At 36.5% G+C, this 22,621-nt stretch overlaps 2 protein-coding genes across 3 annotated transcripts; both read right to left on the bottom strand.

Annotated features, from left to right (window-relative positions):
- Nucleotides 1–5,436: 5,436 nt before the first annotated feature.
- Nucleotides 5,437–7,840, bottom strand: LOC113052880 (histone chaperone asf1b-B-like). The gene is made up of 3 exons (XM_026217370.1): nucleotides 7,333–7,840; nucleotides 6,245–6,360; nucleotides 5,437–5,721 (listed from the first exon to the last, which is right to left on the bottom strand). The coding sequence occupies exons 1-3, from the start codon at nucleotides 7,439–7,441 to the stop codon at nucleotides 5,506–5,508; spliced, it is 441 nt and encodes a 146-aa protein (XP_026073155.1). The 5' UTR covers nucleotides 7,442–7,840; the 3' UTR covers nucleotides 5,437–5,505.
- A 1,277-nt stretch (nucleotides 7,841–9,117) lies between these two features.
- Nucleotides 9,118–21,910, bottom strand: LOC113052238 (CD209 antigen-like protein C). 2 transcript variants are annotated; one of them, XR_003277013.1, is made up of 6 exons: nucleotides 21,372–21,910; nucleotides 21,230–21,298; nucleotides 20,850–20,933; nucleotides 11,054–11,442; nucleotides 10,882–10,985; nucleotides 9,118–9,691 (listed from the first exon to the last, which is right to left on the bottom strand). XR_003277013.1 is itself a non-coding variant. In XM_026216678.1 (4 exons), the coding sequence occupies exons 1-4, from the start codon at nucleotides 11,897–11,899 to the stop codon at nucleotides 9,544–9,546; spliced, it is 750 nt and encodes a 249-aa protein (XP_026072463.1). In that variant the 5' UTR covers nucleotides 11,900–12,194; the 3' UTR covers nucleotides 9,118–9,543. The 2 variants fall into 2 exon arrangements, 1 of the variants encoding a protein (XP_026072463.1); XM_026216678.1 differs by lacking the exons at nucleotides 20,850–20,933; nucleotides 21,230–21,298; nucleotides 21,372–21,910 and adding an exon at nucleotides 11,791–12,194.
- Nucleotides 21,911–22,621: the final 711 nt, after the last annotated feature.

The raw sequence follows: 22,621 nt of genomic DNA, 5'->3' as shown, positions 1-22,621 counted from the left end.
AAACCTGTCACGTTGTTGTAAAACGTCATAATTACTACACGAACTCAAGTATGAGCTCTTAAATCACCACTACAAATACGCCATGCAAAAGTATTTAAAATGGCATGGACATAACATAGACTGGTGCGTTTTAATCAGCTCCCACTATAGGGAGTCGGACAGTTTAAGGCCTGCTCCATTGTAAAATCATTCTAGTGCACTGAAACCTAGATCACATACAATATCGGTCAAAAGTTTGAAAACCGTAAGCTTTTTAATGTAACAAATCCAGACCTGGTGGGTATTGAAGGACAGCGGAGGCTGGGGGAGGGGTACGTTGTTTTAATTGAGTAAACTTACTAAATTTCTTAAGAGTGTGTTTAAATATATTCATTTTGATTTGAAATTATTTGCAATATTTTTGTTCCCTGAAACAGATCAGTTTAATTTTCCATCCTTAAATAAATTGATAGAAATTTCACAAATATATTATGTGTATTATAAATAAACAATTTGTTAGTCTAATACTAAATTGTTTTAGTGGAAAAAATAAAATATAACTGTACATTTTAGATAAAATAAACTGTTGTATTTTTAGTCCATTAATGTTTACATTTATGCATTTGGCAGACACTTTTATCCAAAGTAACTTACATTGCATTTCAAGGTACACATTTACAATTTAATCAATTTTTGCTAGCGCCGACGCTCTACTGTTTGAGCTACAGGAAAGCCATCTTTTGTATAATCAAGTGAACTATATTCAGAGATTTTAATAAAGTTAATAAAATTAAATATTACTGTAATATTTACTAAGCCACAGAATTATTTAGAGGGTTAAGGGTTGAGTGTGAGGGTTAATGCAATGCATATTTTTTTCAAGTAGTGCAATTAAACAAGCTTTTTTGTTTCAAAACCATTAGTCATTTTACTTAAATATTAAACATGTTTATAAAGAAATTGGTTGAAATAATGCAGACCTCAATAAAAGCCTATAGCATTGATTTACAGCATAGAAGCTCGCAGTTGGTCTCTCTTCGTTTTTCTTTTAGGTTTATTGTTAAAAATAAATGTCCCTATGTAGAAAATCAACCTGTCCTCTTGTTAAGAAGAATGCTGTTAATTTTTGCAACTCCTCCCCCTAGTAAACTTTGTTTGAGATTTTACCTATCATATGGTCCAACAGAATGTTTGCTTGTTCAGGTGCTATTTGTTTTGTGTATTTGTCACTTTCTTGTAACATTCAGTTTTGAATGTTAGCTCTAACCAGTTATCTTTAAAATTTGCCTGTAGGGTTCAGCTGATCTACCCGTCTTCGTACAAGCAGAGTTGGCAGAGGAGGTCATAAAAATCTACATCCTTCGGAACAATAATGGGGCAGTCAGCGATGTAATCTTGGGAATCTCAGCAGAGCCTGTTGCCATCTTTCAGGAGTCACATTGGATTTGAGATATCCCAAGACCCACAAATACAGGTCCTTCTCCAAAAATTAGCATATTGTGATAAAGTTAATTATTTTCCATAATGTAATGATAAAAATTAAACTTTCATATATTTTAGATTCATTGCACACCAACTGAAATATTTCAGGTCTTTTATTGTTTTAATACTGATGATTTTGGCATACAGCTCATGAAAACCATAAATTCCTATCTCAAAAAAAATAGCTTATTTCATCTGACCAATAAAAGAAAAGTGTTTTTAATACAAAAAAGTCAACCTTCAAATAATTGTTCAGTTATGCACTCAATACTTGGTGGGGAATCCTTTTGCAGAAATGACTTCTTCAATGCGGCGTGGCATGGAGGCAATCAGCCTGTGGCGCTGCTTCGATAGCGGCCTTAAGCTCATCCAGAGTGTTGGGTCTTGCGTCTCTTAACTTTCTCTTCACAATATCCCACAGATTCTCTATGGGGTTCAGGTCAGGAGAGTTGGCAGGCCAATTGAGCACAGTAATACCATGGTCAGTAAACCATTTACCAGTGTGAGCAGGTGCCAGGTCGTGCTGAAAAGCGAAATCTTCATCTCCATAAAGCTTTTCAACAGATGGAAACATGAAGTGCTCCCAAATCTCCTGATAACTAGCTGCATTGACCCTGCCCTTGATAAAACACAGTGGACCAACACCAGCAGCTGACATGGCACCCCAGACCATCACTAACTGTGGGTACTTGACACTGGACTTCAGGCATTTTGGCATTTCCTTCTCCCCAGTCTTCCTCCAGACTCTGGCACCTTGATTTCCAAATGACATGCAAAATTAGCTTTCATCCGAAAAAAGTACTTGGGACCACTGAGCAACAGTCCAGTGCTGCTTTTCTGTAGCCCATTTCCTGCACACGCCTGTGCACGGTGGCTCTGGATGTTTCTACTCCAGACTCAGTCCACTGCTTCCGCAGGTCCCCCAAGGTCTGGAATCGGTCCTTCTCCACAATCTTCCTCAGGGTCCGGTCACCTCTTCTCGTTGTGCAGCGCTATTTGCCACACTTTTTCCTTCCCACAGACTTCCCACTGAGGTGCCTTGATACAGCACTCTGGGAACAGCCTATTCGTTCAGAAATTTCTTTCTGTGTCTTACCCTCTCGCTTGAGGGTGTCAATGATGGCCTTCTAGACAGCAGTCAGGTCGGTAGTCTTACCCATGATTGCGGTTTTGAGTAATGAACCAGGCTGGGAGTTTTTAAAAGCCTCAGGAATCTTTTGCAGGTGTTTAGAGTTAATTAGTTGATTCAGATGATTAGGTTAATAGCTCGTTTAGAGAACCTTTTCATGATATGCTAATTTTTTGAGATAGGAATTTTGGGTTTTCATGAGCTGTATGCTAAAATCATCAGTATTAAAACAATAAAAGACCTGAAATATTTCAGTTGGTGTGCAATGAATCTAGAATATATGAAAGTTAAATTTTTATCATTACATTATGGAAAATAATGAACTTCATCACAATATGCTAATATTTTGAGAAGGACCCTGTACTCACTTGAGTTGTTCCAAAAACTGTTTCTTGAGCTGGATCCTCCAAAACTCTGTTAATGTTCAGAGGTTAAAAAATTATCTTCTTGCATAGTAGTGGTTCATGGTCATCCCACAGAATGGGTATTCCTGATGGAAGTGTTTCTGTTATCTGATTAATTCTGTTGAAGACATAGTTCACCCCAAAAGATGATGATGTCATAATTTACTCTCCCTCAATTTGTCCCAAACCTGTACGAGTTTCTTTCTTCTGTTGAACACAAAAGATATTTTAAGTGAAGTGACGTGACATTCAGCCAAGTATTAAAGAGTGTTGGTTAACGCAGTTAAAGGTTGCCATTGACTTTGCATAGTATACCTTTTTTTTTCTTTTTTTTTCCTATCATGGAAGTCAATGGCAACTTTCAACTATCTGTTAACCAACATTCATTAAAATATATTTTGTGTTCAACAGAAGAAAGAAATTCATATAGATTTGGGACAACCCGGGGGGGCGAGTACATTATGACAACATCATCTTTTTGGGTGAACTATCCCTTTAATATTGATGTAAGTGTTGCTTTTATATTTTTTTATGGTTTAATGTTGAGTGTGACTGCAAATGGCTGGTATGCACCAGGAACAAAGATGTCATTTCTCTTACGGCTATCGTATTTTACATGTAATCTACTTGAATACTAAGATGGATGAAATGTTTCATAAGGTTTAATCATTTCCCTTATGGCTACTTTACAGTTTTTAATTTTTGCAATCTACTGGAATATTAAAATGGATACAATGTTTCAAAGGTTGATTTTAGACTTTGTCTTATGTTTAATTGACAAATAAATTTTCAATAAAAAATGTGTTTCTTTCTTTATTTGGTTTTATTATATTAATTATAAAGGGTAAATGGTGTAAAAAAAAAAAAAAAAAGTGAATGCTGCATTTTGATAATTTATAGTCCAATATTAAGTTAAATTCACTTTTACATGTAGTAAATGTAGCACATTTTTCTTGGTAAAATTTCATCCAATATTTCAATTATATCTACTCAATATTTTTTGTTTATTTTACATAGAATTACAGTTGTGGTGTTTTATAATTTTGATTATATCCAATTAATTTTATTTCTCATATAAAGTAATTCAGTTACTCAGATTTACTTAATTTTTTTAATGACAATTACTCAATTTAAACAGTATATTTAATTGATTTCACAGCTTTAAAATTTACTCAATTTTTTTGAGTGTAAAAATGTTTCACCAAAAAAATTGAGTAAATAATAGTTAAACTTTTTACAGTGTATGATTCATTGAATTTACTAAAAAAAAATTATGGTAAGTCGTTGCAATCAATTTATTTTAGCTATATTTAAATAAATTTTTTAGTAAATTCAATGAATACTTTTTTTTTGTGTATTTCCCATCATGCACTGGGGCATGAATAATTAAAAATGTAAAATTTTTCACAGTTTTCGAGTTGTATTTACACAGTTTTATGGTTGCTTTTGAGGATACTTTTAGTGACATTCATTTTTGTGACGCCTGAAGTTCATTTTCTACTCAAAATGAGGCATTTATACTCAAACACTATTCACTGATTGTTACCGTCATTGTGTGTGGTGTACCATGTAGTGAGGTCTCGGAGAAATGGTGACTACTTAGTTACATTACAGGCGCTCTATACATTACAAGACTCCATCATTCCTGCAGTGAATTCTCCTGATTCAGTCCTTGAAGAAGCAAGAGCAACATGACAGGAGAGAGTGGAGAGTAGAGAATTTTTAGAGAGGAAAGCTGAGAGAGCGGAGGAGAGAATGAGAAGAGGAGAGACTTCTGTCTATTCTTGAAAAAATTTTTGAAAAAATTTGAAAACTTTAAATAAATAACTTTAATTTATCCAAATATTCAAACAAATCAGATTACAGGAAAAGGAAGTGGTATTTCTTATTTTGAACTGCAATAAATGTTTTATGTTAACTTTAACTTACATTAGATTTGTCAACTATGGAATGCCACGTCTGCCAAAATAATAAATAAATAAATACATAAATAAATAAACAAATAAATGTAAAAAACAAAAAATAAATAAATATATATATATGAATAAATATATATTATATTTATTCATTTATTTATTTTTACATTTATGTATTTCTACATTTATTTATTTCTTCATTTATTTCTTCCTGCATAGGGTAATGAGGAGGGCGTGGTTTACCTCAGACATAGCAATGGAGCTCAGAGTAAGCGAAGGCGAAGGGTTGAGGCCACAGTGACACCCTGTGGCGAAATACAGTCTGTGACTGCGAGGTATATGGTAAAATCTTACTGTGTGACATGGATAGGCTAGTCTTTATTCCGGACATGGCCGTAAAACATCGTTTGGTCTGGATTTGTAAAATATCCTGGGCTAACAAACATGAAACAGGGACTCTGAAACGGAAGCGCTTGATATTTTCCATTTTTCGGTCAAAACTCACGGAAAGGAAGCAGGGCATAGGCTACAGTGAAGTGGACGCAAGCATTTTGACCAATGCTTTTGAAACGAGACCATTGCATTTGAATGTAGCCTAATTTCCAAAAACAATACTGACAGCAACAGCCTTATTAAATGTATAGTTGGGTTTGACAGGTGGGTTTTCCCGCAGCTCAGGGTCTGTGTACTCATTGTTTACATAGTAACCGATGTGAATGAATTCCTGTCCGTGATAGGTGCATGTGATCAGCACGACGGTCACGCCCACCGCATCGCTCTCGGGGATCAGCCCTGTGTTTGGAGCGTCCGCCTGTCAATCGAGTCAAGAGAGACAAAACTGAGAAACCTAAATGCTTTTTCCAAACCATCTTTGTAGCTTGTAGATGGTATTCTGGTACCTACAAATGACCCTTTGAATTTCATGAGTAATCCAAGGTAAACAATTCATGATGCTTTGATGCTAATCACAGTGAACACAAAGGAGAACCTGTGCACTTGGTGAGAACATCTTCAGTCTTATCTGAAACAAACTCGAAACCACTGAGAGCTGTAGCATCTATATATTGATCTGGCTAACGACTAGCTTTAATGGTCATTTGTTTAATGTTTCATTGCTTTTGTGATTTTTCTGGAATGGAGATTCCAAAATTCATGCACTTGATTGCACATTTACAGATGTACTTTCTCATTACATCTCTAGGTGGCAGTGCACTGCAACATTCTCTAAAATGGTATTATTTATATGGCTTAGAAGTGAGATTTGGATGCAGGAAGCTGATCATACTGCACAGAACCAGGAACAAGTATTTCCCAGGTCATAACGACGAACCCACCTGAAACACAAACATATGCCTGCCTGCAGGAACTGGGCCAACCAGAACCGAGTCCAGGACCTGGTCGTACTCCTCACTCTCCGCAGAGCCCACGTATATGATCTTCCACTCCAGATCTGAGAGGCAGAATCCCAGACATAAGCAATTCTGGTTTCTAACAGGAAATACATAGACTTACAATATCACACAATGACCATTTAGTGGAAAACTATAACAAGGATGTGAGTTTACATGCTTGGAAAATTGAACATCCTCTGAAGTCCTTATATTATGTATTTCAGGTTTCATATTTGATTATGATTTGCGGAGTTTCATTTGAGGTTTTATAGAGCAAACGTGACAATTCCATAACACATTTAATCAAAAAACTATTTTATTTATAAATGAAACAGTGCCATTTTTAAAATTTGGATAATACATAGTAACTCAGCAACTCTTTTCTTATAATTAGAATGGGTCATCAAGTGTTATTTTACTAATCATTGATAAAATGGAGGCTGTAATGTTAAGTGAAAAGAATCAGATACAATTTGTTTAGTGAAAAAACTGTGGAAAACTGCCTAAATAAAGTTTTATTTATTTTAATACTATCATAAAAATTATTGTAGTAAAATATGATCAATTTAGCAAACAAAATACAGAGCATAACTATACATTTAAGGTGTTTTAGAACACCACGGCGCAAGTTCTGCTCGCAATTAATATATTTTGTTTTACAATAAATTTGAAAAATTAAGTACACATACACAAGAAATACAACATAAAAAATAAATAAAAGTTCTGCCCCAAAATCGTCACACCGCCTCCCGACACGTGACGTCACGCATAATCCAACCAATCGAAGGCGTCACAGATACATTCTTCACGCTCCTCGCGCTGTCAGCGAACTCCCCGCCGGCGCCAAAATATTGAGCGCGTGAACATTCACAGCTGTGACAATAAAAGTTTTCGATTTCCTCGCTTAAATCACCATGAATATTGTTATGGTTCTTGATGTTTTTAGACGTAACTGTAAGACAGTCCAAGTCTTCAGTAGTTGCAAAGTAATTGCAGAAATACGTACAAACTGAATTTGTGAAGTATCTCACCTTCAGGTAGGTCCTCCATACACTCAAACGTGATTTCGAATTGAAACGGGTTTCCAAAAGGACTGGGGTTATCCAGAACAGACACGTTTAGCACCTGCACTTTGGCCATGATGGCTCACAAGACCCGATCAACAGAAATCGGTCTTGTGTTTATGAAAGAAAGCCTCTTAAAAACCGTCCAGATCACTGTAAATCTGAAGTAAAGCTGAAATGTAACGTAAACCGGAGTCGGAATGACAAAACGATCCTTTATTGGAGCAGCTAACGTTGTAGCTGCATGGTTTTCTCTTGATAGGGTTATTTTGTACTTTTTTAACTAATCAGACGGCCTCCATACATCCATTTTACTTATTGTTGGAACAACTTGAATAACATATAATTTAGTGACGGTTTTGCGTGTACATGGTGTTAAAAACCAAATAAAATAATAAAATCCGTTGTTTCCACGGGATCCTGAAGGAAAAAACGTCCCCAAATGCCCCAAAGAGAATGACAGCAGCAAGTGCTCTGGATCCAAGGGGCAAGGAACTCGACCGGAAGTTGAAGTCGGGTGGGGGCTGCCATCTTTTAGCAGAACTTCACTTGCGTTAGCATTCCCATTGACTCCCATTCATTTTGGCGTCACTTTGACAACGAATAACTTTACATCTGAGGCGTTTAAAGACTCCGTTTGTCCATTATTTATTTCTAAAGATACACGACAATGTATAAAGGGCTCCATTACCTTCTATGTTACATTATGGCCCCGTATAAACAGTTTTTGTAAAAAATAGGCTAACGATTGCGTCATAACCACTCGGCTCTCTGTCGCATTACCGTACAGACAGGAGGAGAAGCTCGCAGGCAATTAACTTAATATGGCGTACTGGCGTTACATTTTAAAATACTATACAAAATAATTAATCAGAATACTTACTCCTGCTCACTCACGCCAAAGAACTCCCCGCTCAAGCTCGCCGTCTCTGCAAGATTAACGATGGCAGTTTGCACGCACAGCTACTAGAAGATTTACATCTGTCAGACAGGTTGCTGACGTCGTCAAGCTTCGTTTGAGTCTGCGCGTCAGAAACGGAAGTGCTAAAAAACGCAAAAAACTGGGCTTCATTTGTCTCAATTGAGTTCCAATGGGGTCGCTGTGTCCATTTCTTTTACTGTCTATGTCTGGATCTGATGTTCCTCTTCCTCTCTGAAGACTTGAAGTCTGAACCCGCTCTGTACTGCGTCCTGCTGGACTGGAGTCAAATACAGGGAACCAGATGCACAAGAATGTGAAATGTAAACAAAAAATGCCGTGATAAATTCGTCAGTCAACAATTTTATTAATACTTTTATTAAAGTATAATATAATAAATATTATACTTTTATAAAGCACTTGCATTGGTTTTGTAAAAGCTGTCTTCTGCATGTTTTTGACATGGGTTTATTACATGTATACAGTTTTGACCAGCAGGCGTCTCCAGCATGTATTTAATAGCGCTTCATTTTGCGTGAATCTAATTTCGAAGCAATTATTTCAGTTGATACGAAGCTTCAAATGGTCTTTTCTCCCATCACTAGCTGGAATTAATTTAAGTTCTAAATCTATGGAACTACATTAGTATCAAATACACTTCGGAAGATTGAAACACAAATATCTATATTTTGGCGGAAAAACAATTGAGCATCACTTTGGAGCTCAACACTTCAGTCTGCTCTCTGCTGCCTCCTGCTGAATTGGAGAATATCTCTCCATAAGATAACAATTAAATATAAAATGAAATAACAATGCAGTTTACATGGTAACTGGCAAATTTATTCAGAGAGAAAGCAATTACAGACACTCAATATCAGAATAAGACGATGAATCAGAGTAATCTGAAGTTAGACAGAAGTTAGACTTCTGTAGTTTACTGTGATTGTCTCCTCAACACTTCAGATCAACAATGAGATCATGATAACAACTGAACTAAGATCATATTAATACAGAGCTGCTTGTGATGCAGCAAAACATGAACACATCAGAGGTTTTGTGTCCCAGATCACCCGAATTCAGGCCATCAGAAATAAAGATTATTATAGCAATAAGAAAATTACACATTGTCCTTCTAACAAATGTAAGATCTGCTGATTGTTTTCATTTTAAAGGCAGGGACCTAAATAAGAACTTATGCGTTTACAATAAGATTGATTATATTAGAAAACAAAAGCAAAACCATAAGAAAAGGTTGAACCCTATTTCTCACAAATCCCCTTTTTCTTCTCAGAGCATGGCAGATCATTCCAGCTGTTCAGTGGTGACCATCCCGACTTCTCTCTATTATAATTCAGTTCAATACAGTCCTCATTTCCATCGTTGTTTGGCTCACCTTTCAGCCAAAACCTGAACAACACGTATCAAAGTTCAGATTTTCAGAAGCACAAATGAATGAATCAACAATAATCAGTATAATAGTATGTTTCAAGAGTAGACTAAAGTAGTACAGAAGCTGGAGCAGAAGTGACAAGTAAAAGGGAATAAACGTTTTCTCTATAGAATTTACAGTAAAATGTATTTAATTACGGAAATCCTATTTAACATGCATTATATTTTTTTCCTTCTTGTGTTCTCGTTATAACGACTTAACTTTCTTGTTACCTCGACATAACGAAAGTTTGTTTTTCTCGTTATAAGGACATAACAGTTTTACTGTTGCTATAGTAACGAACTCAACTTTGACAAGCATCTGATGGACAATCATGCAGGAGCTCTTACTGTAGCCTATATTTCAGCAGATTTTGCTTCTCCTAGGTAATAACGTCTACAATACTGTACATAAATAAAGGCTGATCAATCACTGTTGATTTTTCCAGAGGCTGTACACCAAACGTTTTGTTTTTGTAATTAACATGTTTAAATGGCAACACCGCGAACACTTCAGAAGGATGCAGAACTATTCTAAGATCTTTTAAAGCTGCTTGGATTAAACTCACTTTTAATTTTCCCACATTGTGTGTGTGTGTAGTGTGTGTGTTTGTGTAGTGTGTGTGTGTGTGTGTGTGTGTGTGCGTGTGCGTGTGTGTAGAAAAAAAAATGATTATGTTATACAACAAAACTGAATTAAATTAGCCTGTGCACTTTACATATACATCACATTTCTCATCAATATGGTTAACAATAAAGATTAATAATAAAGAAAAGAAGCACATCAAAAATAGCCTACAACGTTAAATCCCGTAATTTTAACATTTATGAATTAATTAAATGTCAGTAATGAACAAGACTGCACAAATTGTAGCGATCACGAGGAAGGTCCGCGTACAGTAAAGTGGATAGTGTACAACACCCATCAGTTATATTCAGGTCTGTAGTGCCACCTGCACAGTTTTGTAATTTCTTAGAGAAAATTCAGTCGTTATAATATATATATAAATTTATATATTAAAAAACTATAATGCATGGCCGCTTAAAACTTCCGTATTTAATTGTGGTTGTTTGTGGAAGAGTTTTCTCTTCTGCTTTCTTCTGAAGGTTGGGATTTTATAATGAGAATCAAAGACTAAAATAAACACACAGTGATGTTTAGCTCTTACCCTTGTTTCAGTGTTGAATTATCCACCCATTTCATGACGCCCTCGGTCTCTGTGTCAGACAAACCAATCCACACTCTTTCCTTGACTACTGAAGATATGAACCTCTGTGTGAAGAACAACAGGAATAAGTGTGATTGCTCTCATTCATTAACAGACTCTCACACAAACTCACCTGCTTCTCTTCAGTGTTGATAATGACCAGATCAGCTCCACGATCCCTGCAGTACTGTCTGCTGTCAGACCAGTTCTTCAACTCAGTGGACATGAAGAAATTAACTAGGCCCTTCTTATTCAAAGAGTCAAAATCTCTCTGTAGCTGGTCTTTCTCAGCAGTGAGATTTTTAACTTTGGTCTCCAGCTCCAGGTTCTTCTGTGTTAGATCAGTGTGTTTGTCCTGTAAGCTGTTGATGGTTTGATTGAGCTCTTCAACGGTGTTCTTGTAACTCTTTATCAGGTCTCTCTCTGCTGTGATGGTGATGTACAGCAGTATGATGAAGACCAGCAGAAGAACACAAATGAGCCCGAGACCCACTGAGATCAACACCAAACATCTACTTCCTCCTGACAAACATGAACAAAACACACAAATATCTGATAACTGATCACTATTCATTTTATTAGAAATTAAGTTTCAGATAAACCTCTGAATGGTAATCTACTATTGTTTTTGGTAATGGACATGCATTTCTATGGTATATAAGTATGTTTTTATAAGTCATCTGCAATTGCTATTATAAAATATGCAAACAAGAACATTTTGAAAAAGTAAATAGAAATGTAAAAGTAAAATGGAAACATTGATATTTCACTCTTATAAATATTTGTATGTGATGGTTCTCATTTCCACATAATGACAATATTAACAACACCATCTTCAAAACCCTTTTTACTTTCAAGTAATTTTCTTACTGTGTTTGAGATTTTTACTTTCATCCCGGCCGTGACTCAGAGTTTGAGCTCCAGTTGTGCTCCCAATATCTCTGCGTTCAACATTTTCATAAATAGCCTCTAAATCCATTATCCACTGTATCGGGCAGTACGTCTTCACAGATGAGCCGTTGTCTTTGAAAGTTTATTAGCATCTTCAAAAGTGTTAAGGCTACACAGGAAGTGGTTTCACACTTAAAACCTCTCAGCAGAGCCGTGCTACTTAATTTGTGTTTTGTACATTCAACCTTATGTTATCAGCTTCAAAAGCCGACAAAATAATCTTTAAACTCTCAAATGTACTCAAACAACCTGAAACAGGAAGCGCAGCAGCAAGTGCACTGGGTGTTTCTCACTACTCAAACTGATGCTTCCTCATTTCATCACTTCTCTGTCCTCCAGCCTTTGACCCATTAAACAGATCAGATAAAGCCATCTTGAAAGACATTTCAATTCTCTAATTGACACATGGGGATGGGAGGAACAAGTAGTCAACCCTATAGGTGTTTCTCAAAAACACTCAAAAAAATGATTCAAGGCCTTCTTAGGTATGACACATTTAAATTGTTATCACTTTATTTAAATATAGCTAATTGGGAATATATATATATATATATATATATATATATATATATATATATATATATATATATATATATACCCTGCTGAAAAAAACATCTTAAACCAGCCTAAGCTGGTTGGCTGGTTTTAGCTGGAAATAGCTGGTTTTAGCTGGTCTCCCAGCTTGACCAGGCTGGTTAAGCTGGTTTTAGCTGGTCTCCCAGCTTGACCAGGCTGGTTAAGCTGGTTTTAGCTGGTCTCCCAGCTTGGCCAGGCTGGTTAAGCTGGTTTTAGCTGGTCTCCCAGCTTGGCCAGGCTGGTTAAGCTGGTTTTAGCTGGTCTCCCAGCTTGCCCAGGCTGGTTAAGCTGGTTTTAGCTGGTCTCCCAGCTTGCCCAGGCTGGTTAAGCTGGTTTTAGCTGGTCTCCCAGCTTGGCCAGGCTGGTTAAGCTGGTTTTAGCTGGTCTCCCAGCTTGCCCAGGCTGGTTAAGCTGGTTTTAGCTGGTCTCCCAGCTTGCCCAGGCTGGTTAAGCTGGTTTTAGCTGGTCTCCCAGCTTGGCCAGGCTGGTTAAGCTGGTTTTAGCTGGTCTCCCAGCTTGGCCAGGCTGGTTAAGCTGGTTTTAGCTGGTCTCCCAGCTTGCCCAGGCTGGTTAAGCTGGTTTTAGCTGGTCTCCCAGCTTGGCCAGGCTGGTTAAGCTGGTTTTAGCTGGTCTCTATTTTCTATCACCCTACAACTAAAACTACCCCTTATATGAAATACAATACACTCCATTCTGTGTGATTTATAAGCTTGTTTCCTCATGTGGACCAAAAAAAACAAGTCACTACAAGGTCAAAATGTAATGGTATTAGGATTACTATACTATACTTACTATATTTACATTTGGTCCCCATAATGTGATAAATCATTAAAAAATAATAGATTATTTAATAATAATTTAATTAAGTTATTTATTCAAGTTATGTTCTAATTTTAAATGTTTATTCATGTAAATTCTGCGTGACTGTGACGTGTGACGAAATGGGCGTGCGTGCTGAACATTCGAGTTTCATTCAAACACTGGAGCGGAGGGAGTTGCCATAGAAACGGAGCGCCAACACAACAACTGACAAGCAGAGAATCACTGACTTTTGCTTAGGTTTTCAGGGCTTTCTGTAAGTTTAGTCCCTAAAATCACACAGATACACTTCTCTTGCTTTTTTTTTTTTTTGACTTGCTTCTGTTGAATTTACTTCATAGAAATGGTGAATTTCTTTGAATCGGTCCGTTAGCATCTTACCCTTTTCAGAGGAGGTAACATTAGGCCAACTCCGTAGACGGAGCTCTTTATTAAAGTTTGGGATTTCTATTACATCTTTATGTGTACATGAGAGCACTTGACAGGTCTGTGAAAGGTTTGCTGTGTTTTATTTATTTATTTTAAATGGGTGATTGGAAATAGGCTCATTTATTTAACCTAAAGTTAAACTGTAAGTTAACCGTTAATCGGTGACATCACTTACATCAGCGCGACAATAAAGTGAATGATGTGTTTTAATCTCTCATGGTAAACAAATATTGACAAAAACTATTGATTTCAGCAACAGGGGAAGCTCCAAGATTTAGCAATTTCTGAAGGCAGAAGAACTGGGAAAGCTTCTTTTTTTAAGAAGGCTTTGACATCCAGAAGTAAGCAATATTAAATAAGAAAAAATAGAAACAAATTCTGTTACGTTACAAAATAGTTTTCTTTATTTTCTTCTTCTTTTTTCTTTTTTTCCTTAGCTTGGTTCCTTGTAATAAAACTGGCATATAAATATGGTTGTCTCTGTGACAAATTGCTTATGTTCCTAGATTCTTAATTGCTAATGGCCTGCTACAGTCCTGTCAGACTACATCTACAAAGAACACTGAACCATAATAACCACAAATATACACTATCGTTCAAAATTCAGTGAGATATGTTTTTGAAAAGACATCTCATGCTCACCAAACCTTTTTTGTTTTTCAGAATTAAAAAAAAAAAAACAGCATTTATCTGAAACAAAAAAAAGAGACACTCACTTTTCATCGATTCAATGCATCATTGCTGAAAGTTTTTTTTTCTTTTCTTTTTAACTAAACTATTAAGCTGTAGTGAGCAGGCGTGGTTCCACCTGTTATTGGGAGAAGCATGCACAAGCTCTCAGTCGGTGGCTTTTTATCCGATCTCTCCACACCAGTTACTGCAATCAGACACAGGTGTTTATCATTTTGCACTTTACTCAGTGTTCGTCTACCAAATATCTGTCCAGCTGGCCGCTGCAGACCTTACTGAACCATACACCATTTTGCCACATAAACTTTTAGTGTACACTACCATTCAAAGGTTTTGGGTCTATTTAAAATAGAAATACTATATTCACACACAAGACCACTATTCAGAAAATTCAGCTTAGATCACAGTGATCAATTACAATTTAACATAATTCACACATAACACATCTCATAACCGTGCACTACAGTTATATGTGATGAAATAAATCCTCTTTTGTATGAAATAATACGAACAGCAGCTATGCTAATCTTTCTCCTTTTGGTTTCCTGTTTCTATCTTGGGATGCCCATCTCAAAGTTACTAGACATTACGCCAGTTCCAGTTTGGATCCAGCCTTCAGAAGATTCTAAGACTCATGATGACTTCAGATGATGACAACTAAAGATGAACATACAAGTCTGCCAAATATTATCCTTATATTGTGATCATTGCCCTAAAAAGTAAGTTCACAGATTGTTAACCAGCTTTCTATTGTTACGGTGTTGGTAATATATGTAAATTAACAATGATTACCTGTTCTCTGAATTACATGTACCAAAATATCACCATTTATTTGGAAGCAGAACTCTGGCAGATGTTGCAAAAGGTTGACTTCATGTCTCACTTGTGTGTCCTGTTTAGCTGCGTTTTCTACCTTTGTATTCTTACTGTTTGTTTGCACTCAAACTACTATACTACTAGTCTACTACTATTAAATTATTAATCAGTTCAGGCATCTTTTTACCATGTTTACCTAAAAAAAAAAATAATAATAATCCACTGAAAATAGTTGTCAAAAATAGTTGTCGATGTCTTTTTTTTTCTACTGTAGGGAGGAACTTCTCAACAAATTCACATCACAGCGCATCGATGGAAGGCTTTCCTATGTAACAAACAAGGTTTTCCACTTTTGTATTTATCCATATCAGGTTTGTAAATTTATAGGGGGTTTATACTGTATTTTGCATCATTAATATTGTATGAACATTATATGAAAAAGAAAACATGACAAGGTCACTGGACTTCTCACAGAATCCCAGTATTATACCACAAATATTTTCTATTTAGCTAATCTTAAAATTTTACTTGGATTGATACTTAATACCAGATGTGATAATTTATAATACAGGGGTACGGTTCCTGGAGTTCTACCTTTCTGCAAATTTTCAGCTCCTCAGGAGCAGTTGACAATTACAGCCAGATCAAGGTTAGATCTGAAGATCTCCAGGAACAGCAATGGGAATCCATGTTATATTGGTTATATATGATTGATTTTGAACTGTACTATTTTTATTGCAGGTTTTCTGGGATCCCATTTGAAGACATCAGAACATCAGATGTTGGTCTGGACAGCTGTACCTATACATCACACTGACCTCTCTGCTTTTGCACAGATAGCTGAATACTATCATGTTCTGTGAAGGTATTATTATAGCAAAACTGATCACCTGGGACAGTGGAATCTGCAGGTGTAAAAATAGTAGCACATGCATATCAGAAAACTGAAGTCACAAAAGTTTTTTTAGGAGTTGCAAATGTTTTATTTACTCGTTCTTTCTCATAAACACAACACAAGAGTAACACCATTTCAAATTCTGAGGTGCACAAATCCTATTCTACAAATCACAAAATAAAGAAACCCATATGCTCACAGTTTGGACGGAGCTGCTGTAGTGAATGTGGGGCAAAACACAGGTCTGTTTTCAGTTTCGATTTACTGTCAAAGCTGTGCTAGTGTCACTTTAATTTGCATTTGGGAATTCAACATTCATCATTAGAATCGTTTATAAATCTGTTGTTGTTTACAGAGAGAAGTTTCAGTGTCGCATGAAATTAATAATTTAATTCATCATACTGTACATTAAAGTGCTGAAAAGTGAGTGAAGACATTTAAAATGTTTCAAAAGATTTGTATTTAATAAATGCTTTAACAAATTTAATAAATATATTTGATACATGCAAATAAATGCTGTTCAATGAACTTTCTATTAGCGGTGTAACGATACGCGTATTCGTATTGAACCGTTCGGTACGAGGCTTTCGGTTCGATACGCATTATGTATACCGAACGGTTTGTTGGACTAATTAATTATATTTGAAAAAAAAAAAAGAAATGAAATGATATGCGTTCAACAAGGTAGCCCAATAACCCAAACGCCGTAACAGGCAACGCCCCTGACGCTCCCGAAAAAGAAAAAAAACACCAACTTATAGTTATACGTTTATGTTAGGCGCTCAGTCAGGCACTCGCTCACTCAGTACGCGCTAAAGGCTCGTAGCAAAATAGCCAATGCGTTTAACAGACCAGAAATAGAAGATCCTCCAATAACCAACAGGTCTGGTGTTTGGGTGCACTTTGGATTCCCTTTAAGCTATAATGGTGATGGCAAGAGAATGGTGGATAAAAAAACAACGGTATGTCGCATCTGCTACATGACAATAGGGTACACCAGCGGGAATACAAAAAAAACCCCGCAGGAATACTTGAAACATGTCAACTCATTTATGCCGACATCCCCTTAGTGTGTCAGTATCTGGGAAAAGACGAAAAAAAGGAGAAACATACACGCAACAAACTATCCCCGCAGCATTTAGATACCGGTACACCATTATAGCTTACAGGGAATCCAAAGTGCACCCAAACACCAAACCTGTTGGTTATTGGAGGCGTCTGCTGGTTATTGAAGGTGTCTGCCTTTGCTAAGCAACCATGACGTGCCCTCTCCATGAAACGTTGAAATTTCAGCAAAGGATAAATGGATTTGCAGCTCTAAAAATCGCTTGCAGTAGCTCTGCTACTAAATTTATTTCAAAATTGCAATCCATATACAACTATGATCAGCTGTTCCTTCATCTTGGCTGAGCTTTCAACGTTGTTACGGGAAAGGATGAAGTTGATTGGTTAGTTCTTGTCACATGACCCGTGGTGCGCTTGCGGTATTCTGAAAAGTTGAGATGTTTTTACATTTTGCTCTATCTAAAACGTACCGAACCGAACCATGACATCAGTGTATCGTATCGAACCGAACCGTGAATTTTGTGAACCGTTACACCCCTACTTTCTATTTATCAAAGAATCCTGAAAAATACAATGTATCACTCCCTCCAGAAAAACGCGATTATGTGATCGCCTGATTTAATGCATAATCAGCCAAGGGCCGCATATTTATGCGGGGGTCGCATTTTTTCAAATACGCCGCACTTTCGCCGCATAAATTGCCGATTTCAGGAAGAAAAATATGCGGAGGTAGCATGATTTCATAATAATAATTTTCGTTGCAAAAAAAGTCACATATATCTTAGCAGAAATTTGAAAAATGTTGAGTTTACTTCACACAAGTAAATTGCCATTATTTCCCAATGGGAACCTTATGAAGTGACTAATTGCGCGACGTGAACATCATCTGTGAAGCCCGCGGTGAAACCAGGGTGAAGGACGCAAATCATTCTCATCTGCCAACAAAAATAAGCGCCAAAGACCGCGCGAAGCAGTTACCCGGTGTGTTACATGACAGTGGCGGCAAATAATTTTGAGAGAGGGATGAGGATGGCGAATGATAGGCCAGTGTTAGAGGCTACGCAGTTAGTTTTTATTTTCACAGTGGACTGTTGTAGTTTCATTCAGAAGTTGATGCACCTCTTTTGTTACAGAATAGTACCAAAAGCTTACAGTTGTAAGTATATTAGTAGTATGTAAAATAATTTACGTTGCAGTAAGAGATTACACTTTGCAATTCCTGTAAAACAGCATTTGTATATTTGTGTGTATATTTTATTTGTATTCATTTTTACAGAAGTTGTTGAATATTCCTTTTGTAAAGCTAGAGCACTTTATTGTAAATTGTAATGGCTTCTAAAGGACCATGTGAAACTGAAAACTGGTGTAATGGAGAAAACTGCTTTGAATCATGGGAATAACATTACATTTTATAATAAAATAGAAAATCTTAACATATTTCCACTTTTTTATTTGTAGTAATATTTTACAATATTTTGATCAAATAAATGCAGCCTTGATGAGCAGAAGAGATTTATTTCAAAATCATTAATTTATGTTAATGTTTCCAAACTTTTGGCAGGTACTATAATAGAAATTCATTTATATTTTATTATCGCCAAATTATATTATTTTCATGATTCTGAAATGCTGTTTTATTAATTTTACAATATATTCATATCTCAAAAAATTAGCATATCATGAAAAGATTCTCTAAACAAGCTATTAACCTAATCATCTGAATCAACTAATTAACTCTAAACACCTGCAAAAGATTCCTGAGGCTTTTAAAAACTCCCAGCCTGGTTCATTACTCAAAACCGCAATCATGGGTAAGACTACCGACCTGACTGCTGTCCAGAAGGCCATCATTGACACCCTCAAGCGAGAGGGTAAGACACAGAAAGAAATTTCTGAATGAATAGGCTGTTCCCAGAGTGCTGTATCAAGGCACCTCAGTGGGAAGTCTGTGGGAAGGAAAAAGTGTGGCAAAAAACGCTGCACAACGAGAAGAGGTGACCGGACCCTGAGGAAGATTGTGGAGAAGGACCGATTCCAGACCTTGGGGGACCTGCGGAAGCAGTGGACTGAGTCTGGAGTAGAAACATCCAGAGCCACCGTGCACAGGCGTGTGCAGGAAATGGGCTACAGAGAAGCAGCACTGGACTGTTGCTCAGTGGTCCCAAGTACTTTTTTCGGATGAAAGCTAATTTTGCATGTCATTCGGAAATCAAGGTGCCAGAGTCTGGAGAAAGACTGGGGAGAAGGAAATGCCAAAATGCCTGAAGTCCAGTGTCAAGTACCCACAGTCAGTGATGGTCTGGGGTGCCATGTCAGCTGCTGATGTTGGTCCACTGTGTTTTATCAAGGGCAGGGTCAATGCAGCTATTTATCAGGAGATTTTGGAGCACTTCATGCTTCCATCTGCTGAAAAACTTTATGGAGATGAAGATTTCGTTTTTCAGAATGACCTGGCACCTTCTCACAGTGCCAAAACCACTGGTAAATGGTTTACTGACCATGTTATTACTGTGCTCAATTGGCCTGCCAACTCTCCTGACCTGAACCCCATAGAGAATCTGTGGGATATTGTGAGGAGAAAGTTGAGAGACGCAAGACCTTGTTGAACCTGTTGAACAGTTTTTGTGATCCGGTGAAAACTTAGCTACTAATATTTAGTATCGCTTTAACGCAAAACAGGAAACTCATGAATATTCACGTATATTCAGTGTCACCGAAAATCTCAGAAACCGAATTTTTCAGAACACCGTTCCTGTATTAGAAATACATTGTGATACATTTACTGATTTAGGCTACTTAATGTAAATGGCCATTTATGTCATAATGACACAGTAGTTAAAATGAAGTGTTTAAGCACTAGCCAGCAGAGAAGCTTTCTTAATTGATTTTTTTTTGTGTGCTATCTCATGAAAAAAATAAAAATAATTTTCTAATAAACCAGGCTTTAAGTTTAACTGTTAAAATGTATTTTATTAACATCACATTTTATGCTTTGACTCATTTTTCGTCACTTTGCAAACTCATGGAAAAAGAACAAAAAAATGATAAAAATAATAATCTCAAATTGAGCCGGAAGTGAAATAATGTATATATTTTTTTTAGGTACTTTAATAAGGTAACGTTAGATACTTAATACGTTGCACATACAGCTCAACTAATGCGAGCGGTATAAAGGTGTTTGAACAACAAAACACATCCACTTGCACATATTTGACAATCGGAATATTAGATATGTCCTGCTATAGCTAACAAATTTGTGAACTTTTGAATAAAATTAGTAAATAAAAGCAGATAGCAATGATGACGCGTCTCCATGGGAACCATCAATAACGGTCACCGCTCTAGCTGGAGGCAAAAAGTAAGGCAGAACTGCTAAATGAATAAATGTAATAAATATATATATATATATATATATATATATATATATATATATATATATATATATATATATATATATATGTGTGTGTGTGTGTAACCTTGCCCAGTTAATGAGCTTACAGAATAAACCAGCAGTGAGGACTTCAGGTATAAACGCTTTTACGGAGCAGTTTTATTTCACAAGTCCCTTATAGGCATAAAAAACACAATCGAAAAAACAAAATAAACCAACCCAGGCAGTACACAGAGGTACAAGTGGAGTGAAGACTTAATACTACAAAACAAACCACTACATCACCACAGCATTTACCTATGTGACACCCTCACACCAAACCACTGCATCCAATAAAAGGAAACACCACACGTGCGCCCACTGTCCCTCGAGTGCAACCGCCTGGGAAAACAAAACAAACAAAACACCTTTAACAACCAACTCAGCAATTCCTCATTCTCATGAGCACTATGCTAGGTCATTACCCCACAAAGGTTAACAAAGAGAGACTCACTCGTCATTCATTTGTCACACTTAAAACACACTTTCAGTTGAGTTCAAGAACTTAATAAAACCTCATATAAAATAAGTAGTAAGAAACCAACTCTAAATTAAACAGATAACAATCGGTGCCAGTCCTACAATAAAAATGCACGTTAGTACATTTCTAAAAAAGAAACAATTAACTATATTAATACCTTGTTTTAGTAGCTTGTGCCTTCCAATAATGCATCAGTAATCAGCCCCGCTCATGATGAATCAAAATGCTGCAAACAAACAAGGATCATAGCATTATACTTAAAAAAAAATACTAACCAAAACCATAAAAGCAGTTACTACCTTGTTTTAGCAGTTTGCGTTATGCACTGAATCAGCTCGCCCCCTGAACAAACAAAGAGCCCAGCTTCCTGTTCACCTTCTCATCTTCTGATCGTTTGGCTTATCTTAAATAAGTTGTTTCACCTGGTCTTGTTTGTGTGACAATTAGTTCTAGCACCCCTACCAGTCATGCCTCACCCAATTCTTCCCCAGGTCCTAGTGTCCTCCTCTCTGCCACATATGTATATCTAGTGTCCGAATAATTTTTGGTTTGACTGTAGGTCAACATAAGATCATATAACATGTCAAATTTGTTCTCCCAATTTTTATAAGAAAACATTGGTTACTGGATAGGTCTTTCTTACAGGAACTGGAAGCTCATCGTCATAAGTTATTTTGGTTAAGAGCTGAATGTATGTCGTCTAATATCTTACCAAGAGGTGGCATCTTTGAGCTAACAAAGCACGCATTGAAGCGGTTGCTCTTTTTGAAAATGTATGTTTTCTTCTCCTCAGGAAAATAAGTTTCACCAGAACGAAAATTAACAAAACGGAGTACATTTTGATACTCGATACTGACTGGAAACCAGCCAAAATAATGTTTTAAAATAACGTAGCTATATTCATACACTTGTGTAGGTTCTCAATCACTTTTCATTTGTAATATACTTATATTCGTATGCTATGTTATCTTTATATTTTATGTTCAAATAAATGTCACTGTTGTTTTTATTCTATTTTATCTTTTACATATAATAATAATAATAATAATAATAACAACATGACAGTGTTTTTTTTTTTTTCATTTTTTTTTTCATTTAGTTTTAAAATCAAGTAATACAATAAACGTGACAAGTGAACAGTGGCACAATTCATAAAGGAAACAAAATACCAATATTTCAGATGGGTAGGCATATGTTAATTTTCTGCAGACTCTGGGGCATGCTGTGTAGTCGTGTCCGAATTCTCTCACTTGTTTTGTTCACTCTTTGATGATAAAAAAAAAGTGCACTCAACTTTCATACACCATATAGGGATTAGTGAATGAGTGAACGATTTGATTAGATGATGAGAGACAGGTGACTTATGAGTCCGACAGAGGATTGTGGGAAATGGAGTCCTGGGTAAATATCAAAATTCATGGATGGAGTGCCCTCTGGTGGAGATCATGGTCACTCCAGTAGTAATTCGTGAATGGGACTGAAGGACGTGACGCAGGGCTGGAATGGGACACCACTTGAGGCCGGGAAATCTCACACTCATACAGGCCAT

The sequence above is a fragment of the Carassius auratus genome, chromosome 1 (assembly GCF_003368295.1).
Source record: "Carassius auratus strain Wakin chromosome 1, ASM336829v1, whole genome shotgun sequence".
Lineage (NCBI taxonomy): Eukaryota > Metazoa > Chordata > Actinopteri > Cypriniformes > Cyprinidae > Carassius > Carassius auratus.
Note: the sequence above shows the minus strand (reverse complement) of the source record. Positions and strands in the feature narration are given on the sequence as shown.

Bases quoted from the DNA above. Each gene is read 5' to 3' on its own strand.
- LOC113052880 (XM_026217370.1), bottom strand. From the start codon at position 7,441: ATGGCCAAAGTGCAGGTGCTAAACGTGTCTGTTCTGGATAACCCCAGT. The intron at 6,361-7,332 runs GTGAGATACTTC...TCTGCCTCTCAG, and splicing joins TATGGAGGACCTACCTGAAG to ATCTGGAGTGGAAGATCATA. The intron at 5,722-6,244 runs GTGGGTTCGTCG...CTCGATTGACAG, and splicing joins GGCATATGTTTGTGTTTCAG to GCGGACGCTCCAAACACAGG.
- LOC113052238 (XM_026216678.1), bottom strand. From the start codon at position 11,899: ATGGATTTAGAGGCTATTTATGAAAATGTTGAACGCAGAGATATTGGG. The intron at 11,443-11,790 runs GTAAGAAAATTA...CATGTTTGTCAG, and splicing joins AAGTAAAAATCTCAAACACA to GAGGAAGTAGATGTTTGGTG. The intron at 9,692-10,881 runs GTAAGAGCTAAA...CGTGTTGTTCAG, and splicing joins AATTCAACACTGAAACAAGG to GTTTTGGCTGAAAGGTGAGC.